Source organism: Micropterus salmoides, unplaced genomic scaffold (assembly GCF_014851395.1).
Source record: "Micropterus salmoides isolate LMB-PRFRI ecotype aquatic unplaced genomic scaffold, ASM1485139v1 Ms_hic_scaffold_21, whole genome shotgun sequence".
NCBI lineage: Eukaryota > Metazoa > Chordata > Actinopteri > Centrarchiformes > Centrarchidae > Micropterus > Micropterus salmoides.
Genome location: NW_024041262.1, coordinates 7,141,333 through 7,149,010, shown reverse-complemented (window position 1 = coordinate 7,149,010; position 7,678 = coordinate 7,141,333). Strand labels below are relative to the sequence as shown.

At 41.8% G+C, this 7,678-nt stretch overlaps 1 protein-coding gene across 2 annotated transcripts; it reads left to right on the top strand.

Annotated features, from left to right (window-relative positions):
- Nucleotides 1–2,598: 2,598 nt before the first annotated feature.
- On the top strand, nt 2,599–4,306 carry rasd1 (RAS, dexamethasone-induced 1). 2 transcript variants are annotated; one of them, XM_038736416.1, is made up of 2 exons: nt 2,599–2,973; nt 3,217–4,306. In XM_038736416.1, exons 1-2 carry the CDS (start codon nt 2,703–2,705, stop codon nt 3,744–3,746), a joined length of 801 nt encoding a protein of 266 aa, XP_038592344.1. In that variant the 5' UTR covers nt 2,599–2,702; the 3' UTR covers nt 3,747–4,306. The 2 variants fall into 2 exon arrangements, with proteins under 2 accessions (XP_038592344.1, XP_038592345.1); XM_038736417.1 differs by having other exon boundaries at nt 3,291–3,693.
- Nucleotides 4,307–7,678: the final 3,372 nt, after the last annotated feature.

Here is a 7,678-nt window from a genome sequence, read left to right as displayed (position 1 = left end):
TTATTTGATGTTGATTAATATGCACCTCAGCCATTTTGGTTTATCATATTTTTATGAAGTGTGCATGCCTTTTCTCTGTCTATTTATGGAGGGGTTCTCTAAATCACTGGTGAAACTGCCTATTCTCTCTCACACCCACACAAGAATACATTATTCCTTTTGCTCTGTAGCTGCCCCCAGGACATCCACACAACTCATCGACTGGGTCACGACTCATAAAAACAACATATTCGCAAAAGTAGCCAGGTCATGGGACACAGAGGGGAGTGTAGCTTTTTTTCTTTCAGATGTTTTTTTATCTTAGCAAAGACGCCTCAAGAAGAAAAAAAAATTACATCTTTGAACGGGCCGAGCAGTCGTCCACTGACTCTGTGACGCACACTATTGGGTTTGTTAATCTGATACATAACTGACACGGACAATACGCTTACTGATTATCTTAGAGTTTAAAAGGCTCAGGGGGCAGTCATACATAACTGGGGAGTTTTTTTGGGGGGGTGGGTGGGAACAGGAGTAAAAAACATTTCTCCAGTTAAAGTGTTTAGTTGCTTGAGGCTCAGTTTGGAATCTTTGCAGGAATAATTTTTGTGTTTGTGTTGAAGGTTCTGCAGGGAGAGATCATAAAAGGCATTTATCTGTATTTGTAATTCCAGTTTGATTCTGACAGAAGAAAGGTTAATGCTTATGCATTCTCTGTCGTTCACAACATGAAACTGTTTATTACTGTTAATTTAAGTTATTCTTTTGCAAGTCTGCTATAAAAGCCTGGATTTCTGTCAGTGTTCTCTCAGAGGATCACTTTGGAAATTCAGGTTTTATCAGGGCCCCCAGTTCTTAGCCAAGCACTAATCAAAGGCATGGCAATTTTTAAGAAAAGCTAGAGCAGTGAAAAATAATGGGAATTTGATCTATGTAGCTTAGCAAGAAATTGGCTTGTTTCAGCTTCCTGTTTTAACTGACTTTGCTGTCATCCATACCAGATAAGAAGAAATAATATCAGAATTTTAGTGTCAGGCCACGGTTGCACTGATGCAACTTTTCCTCCTTTGATATTGGTTTTTAATATTTCAACTGGCATCTGCTGATATTGAGTACTGATCCAATAACTGTGCTTTCTTCTCCCAAATATACCGCACTGCCTGGAACATATTGGAATAATTTTCATGAGACTGCACTTAAAACTTAGTCGAGGACCACCATGACCCAGATGAATAAAACTGATAGATGACAATTATTAATATTGACAAATAAACTGTCCTGTCTGTGGATCAGGTTGTGCCATGTTTAAAAGGGATGCGCTTCCAGTTTTTGATTATATCTTACCGCTCCTATCAAGTTGAATGGAATATAATGTCATTGTATCCATAAACCTTGATTTAGGTTACATTGCCACTTTTATTAAGCTGCATCAGAGTTCTCACCTGGTGCCACCAAGTTAGTAAGTCATTCTTCACACCTGCTGAATGAGCCACATTAAAGCAGAAAAATATCACTTTACCCCAGTAACTGATTCCTGCCCTTTTGTCTCTACAAACCATTCAGTTTTATGAAGCGCTACTGGGGGGAGGTAAGCTTTGTTCCCAACCTCCATAAACATCTTTTGTGATAACTGGTATTGTTCATGACAGACAAATGGCTGTAGCAAAGTGTTTTTGCATTGTCAGCTGTGATAAAAACCTCTGGAGGTCCGTCCACTATGCAAACAGATGGAGACTGCTTATATACTGACAAACACACACACAACTACTCTGTTATTAGTTGTTTTGTTGTTGTTGTTGTTGTTTTACCTCAGGTAAGTAATGCCATTCATCTGGAAAAATACAGTTGTGCCATGAGCGCCCCCTTTTGGCCACTTTGATAACTGCAGCATCTCAATCCTCGGCCGTTCTACCAACAGCTGCTCCTTCTGCCCGGTGACATGAACAAGTAGCTGCAGCGGTCACTGAGGATAGGAATGAATAATTTCATTAGCGTACCACTTCGAACTCACCCAAACAACTGTAGCCCCATCTTGAAATGCAAAGATGTGTTCAGTAGTAGGCTGTACTATTTGCTTGCTTTGCTTTTGCTTTTGCAAGCATGAGAACTGAAAACTTGTTGTTCACTATAAAGTAAAAGTAACCGCACTTTTAAGGCCACATAATGATTTGGGATGAGAGAGGATAATGAGTAAAACTGTTTGGCAACATATTTGCTCGGTCTAGAAGAAACTCACATCCGCTGTCAAGGTTTGACATTTTGGTGAAATGTCCAAGGTTCAGCCAGATTTCAGCAGAGTGTACCAAATGCTTACTAAATGCCGGAAGAAGCATTAAATATTAACTTGGTAAGAATGTTCAGTGGAAGTTATTGTTCTGCTGTTATGCACAGCGTCTGTTGCAATTTGCCATCGCCTATAATGTTACAGAATGTACAGTTTCTTTCTGTATAATTTCTCGCTGTTTCCCAGCGCTCCCGTCTGACAGGCTGACGCACCACTGAGAGTCCTGTCCGCTCTCCCTGTGCACACCGAAGAGCCGAGTTCCTACTAACTGAGCTGTGACGTCGATGGGAGGAGGGGTACTCAGTGCGCTTAAATACACGGCTCCAGTCCGGTTTAAAGACAGAAACGCACAGCAGAGCAAACAACAGCATCTCCACTGACTGAAAGGCTGCTCATCCGCCTTTTACGCACACGCAGTCCCACGAACCCGGGTCTAACCATGATTAAAAAAATGTCGCCCTCCGAGAGCGATTTTGACATCCCAGCAAAGAACTGCTACAGGATGGTGATTTTGGGATCCACCAAAGTTGGGAAAACGGCCATCGTGTCCCGGTTCCTGAACGGGAGGTTCGACGAGCAGTACACGCCGACCATCGAGGACTTTCACAGGAAACTGTACAGCATCAAGGGAGACGTTTACCAGCTAGACATACTGGATACATCAGGGAACCACCCTTTCCCCGCCATGAGGAGACTATCCATTCTGACAGGTACCTATCTACATATGTGTCTTTCTGTTGTTACAAGAAGTTATAGAGAATTAGAACGCTGGTGCAAAGGTGCTTTTTGAATGCTGCAAACATGAGATCACTGTGCACCTTAAAAGCGCATGGATGCAGAGTGCATTGCGTGTTATACTGTAGGGTTAGGAAACGCACATGTTTCATCTCTATTTAGTTTGCATACATCGAAAGCAAGCCGAAGTTAACAAAAGCATCCTTCTCTCCCTCCAGGTGACGTGTTTATCCTCGTCTTCAGCCTTGACAACCGAGACTCCTTCCAGGAGGTGCAGCGGCTCAAGCGGCAGATCTTCGAGACCAAGTCGTGCCTGAAAAACAAAATCAAAGAGAACATCGACGTGCCTCTGGTCATCTGCGGGAACAAGGGCGACCGAGGGTTTCACCGGGAGGTGCAGCAGGAGGAGATCGAGCAACTGGTGGCCGGGGACGAGAAGTGCGCGTACTTCGAGATCTCCGCCAAGCGCAACGAGAACGTGGATCAGATGTTTCAGACCCTGTTTACCTTGGCCAAACTACCTCACGAAATGAGCCCCGACCTTCATAGGAAAGTCTCCGTGCAGTACTGCGACATGCTTCACAGGAAGTCACTGAAAAGCAAGAAGATGAAGGACATTGGGGAAGCGTATGGCATGGTCACTCCGTGCGCCCGGAGACCCAGCGTGCACAGCGACCTCATGTACATTAAGGAGAAGGCCATAGGAGGCAGCCAGGGCAAAGACAAAGAGAGGTGTGTGATCAGTTAATCAGACTGCGAGACACAAACACAGCACAGATCTTTGAAAGAAGACGGAACCTGGTGCGTCAGCTTGAGAGGCGACCTGTACTGCCGGCTGCGCTCAAACTGACACGGGAGTGGACACGCCGCGCGCTCTGGCATAGGCTATAGCGCCGTTTCCACGGACACTGAATGGACACGCGAGTCAGCTAAAACTGCCAAAAAATAAACATTGCCCATGCGACATGTGAGAATGTTAGCTTGTTCTGTCAATCCGAGCCCAATGTGTGACGTGGCTTCATACCTTGTGAGACTCGCGCATTGATGCGTAAAATGTGTTTTTTTGACGTCATGCCTTTTACAGATGTCAGAGGGGAGAGAAAAGACTCTTGGCTCAGGAGGTGCAATGTTGGAAGGGGGGAAATGTTGTTTACATCGTATCATAAATTTTATAGTACACTTGAATGTTTTATTGTAATCTGATTTTTTTTTTTTAATTGTGAATGCATATTTATTGTCAATGTCAATTTTTGCAAAGAAGTCAAACAAAATCTTTAAAATACAATAAAAACATAAACTAAAATGTATTTTGCTAGGCTTCTCATTTCTTCTGTCTGAAGTTCTTTCTATACTCGTACTGTCTGTACTACTCAACCCACAAATACCTGCTGTTCACTGGACTCCTATCTCCATGCAGAGATGTCACACATAGAGACTGGTGCCAAGATTGAAATGTTGCATTGTGCAACCTCTGCAGAAATAAGCATCTGTACAGTTTCAGTCACAATGATCAGTATTCTCAGAAACAAAAATCCGGAAAGACATGTCTCATTGCTGTAAAACTGATGCAGATATCCAAATTTTGCAGCTATCTCACAGAATATAACATGATCAAAAATTCACAAACCTCCTTAATACAGTCTAGATATGCACTGTATGTGACACCTGGATCCAAACAGGAAAAAGGTTAATCAAATAAAGATAATATAGCACAGAGAAAACTGGCTTCTATCTTTAGTAAAATATCCCAAATCAAGCATTAATTAATTCACATGAATGAAGTGGAACTTTTCTAATCAAACAAAATGACTGAAGAAGTGCCCTTGAGAGGGACTTTAGTACAATTCTTGAGCATTGTGAATTTTTATACGTGCAAACATTTTGTATTTTCAGTAAAAGAAAAAAAAAAAGGTGATGAGCTGTTACATCACCCAGTGGGATGTTTGTAGCATGAATTGGCTGATTAAGCTCCTTTAACAACAAAATTGGCATTTCAGTCTTCGAGTTGTCCGCTCAGTAATTATAATAACAGGATGTAGGACAATAAAAAACAAACGCTGGAGATTTATAACACCCTGCAGCTACCAACAACGAACACTGTTTTTTTCTCACCGTGGTTTGAATTCTACGTTATTTGCACCTTTTCCCCTGAGATGAAGCAGAAACACACTGTTCAGTACTCTCTCTGTCTCTTTGTGACGTGAAGGCTCCTCGCTATCAGAAATAATCCTGCATACTGTGTCCTGTCAATTCACACACATGCACACAGAGTGATCCTGCCTGCGTGCGAGTGAAAGAGTGTCAAGGACACACAGCAGTGTACTGTAACACTGTACATCAGTAACACTATGTGCTCTACACCTTGTAGCATTCATTATGAAAAAAATATAAATATGCATCAGTGTCTGTTAGCTGAAGGGAAACATTTCTTTTCCTCCTTGTGACACTTGGGACGACAGCAGCACTCTTAGCCTGACGCCTGACACTCAAAGAAAATTCAAACATTTATTTAATACGATCACAATGTACAAGAGTTGCACACAGTAAATCATTGTGAACCAGTCAGCGCATATAGTTTTCATTATCACCATCACCCTCCCATGTCACAAAAAGCGTCAACATTTGTACCAGCGTCAGAGGGGGAGAGTATGGCCTGTGCCGCAGTGCAAATAAGGACAGAGTGTATAGCACAGAACAATGACAGGAGGAGTTGGGGTCACAGTGCAAGAGTTCTTCAGATATGGTTATCTGAATCAAAATATCTCTGCCGCAGATGAGGGATGGTCAAACAAACTCTCTGCATAAATTACAGGAAATGCAAAGGAAAGGCCGTGTTGCCAGAAAACACAGGACTTTACCCAGGAGACTTGGGTTCGTGTCCCATGTGAAACCAGAAGTACTTGACTTAAGTTACTTCACTTATGTAAAGTAATGTACTCATATTAACCCAAACCATGATCTTTTCCAAAACTTAAGCAAGCAGTTTTGTTGCCTAAACCCAACCAAACCACGTTTAACGTCACGCCTGTTGCTGTTTCGTGAAACAGTTATTATGTCGTTTTGGCGAGCAGACATATCAGGCCGGTCTTATTCCCAGGGTGTGAAATACCTGAGCTTTGTCACGTCCTTCAGCGTCTGGTACTAATGAACAGTGCAGCCTTGAGCGTCATAGTTCAAAGCACTAAGGAAACTCTTCAGTGTCACTGTTCAACGCTAAAAGTAGGCCCAATATAAATAACAGAAAAGTCCAAGAGAGAGGTGGTTGTTTCCTGTGTGAATCAAAAAAGTCAGCATTGCATAAACGATACTAAAGGGGTACCCAGGGCACTTAAAAAGCAACGCCAACGGGTCTTGACCAAGCATCCATTACGTGACGCCCTTGGATGAGATCCGGTTGGACATATATGTCGCCACTGACAACCAACCTATTCTGACGTTTAGGTACGAGGGTGTGTTGGCCATAGAGAGCCTAAGCCCCTCCCTTTCCCGTGGAAATGGCAAGAGACAACTTTTTTTGATCCCGTTTGAATTGTGTTCTGAATTACACATATGATGTTTGTCAATTTAAAATATACATTTGAAAGTCAAGAAAGTTGAAGTTTGATGTAAAGCTATTGAGGTATAAGACTGTGAAGATGCATTACAAAAATAATTACACAAATTACAAATGCAAAAGTCGCGTATGTGACATCGTAACTTTTTCTCTCAATGACTGAAGCTAACATCAAAGACCTTACATGAGAGGATGATGTGATACAATGGCCGAGAGTCGTTGGATTAAACACATCAGGTGAGATATATTTCTGTGTGGAACATAGCTAAGTCATGTCATTAGCAGCAACCAAGCAATAAATGTTAGCTAGCATTATATGTTGGTGACGTGTATTGTGCAAGACTAGAGATGTAGTTCATTGAACTGTTTTCACACAAAACGACATGTAACTTTACAGTTTTACAAAATTATCTTTTAAATTGACAAACATCATATGTGTAATTCAGGGCACAGTTCAAACACGATCACGAAGACACGAAGTAGTCTCTAGCCACTGACTACCGTACATATTTTTTCCAAAATAAGGTCCCATGGGCCGGAAACGGAAGTGAGTGACTTAGGCTCTCTATTTCAGCTGCCTCTACTGGCCCCTGTGGTCAAGTGTGCTTGTGCATTTGACTCTCTCCTGATTTCACACTCTATATTATTTCCAAGCAAGCTCTGAAGATGAAGTGCATTCCCACTATAAGTAATAAAATTAAGTTTACTAAAAAAAAATTGTCCCACAATGGAATACTCAAAGGAATGTAGGAGCTAATCACAGCTGACCAAACGTCAACATGAATAACATCTGAAAGTGAAAAAGCTTGAGGTAGATTTTGAATAACCTTTGCTCTCTCTTTGTGATGGCTGTCTTGCATATAGAGGAACTCTGACTACCGATTTTACATCAAAGTACTGTTTGTTTAAAGCTTTCTTGTGACAACAATTTCTTTTGGAGCTAAAATTTCAGACAACGAAAAAAAAAGCCTGGACAGGGCAGAGAGGTTCAGCTTTAGAGATGTAGACATCAAAGGTTGTCAGTTGCCACTGCACATCATAATCATTTGAAGCTAACAAGATCAACAAGTAAAGATCTCCCAAGATTGGGTATTGAATAACACAAAGTGATGCAAGAAATGTTGCAG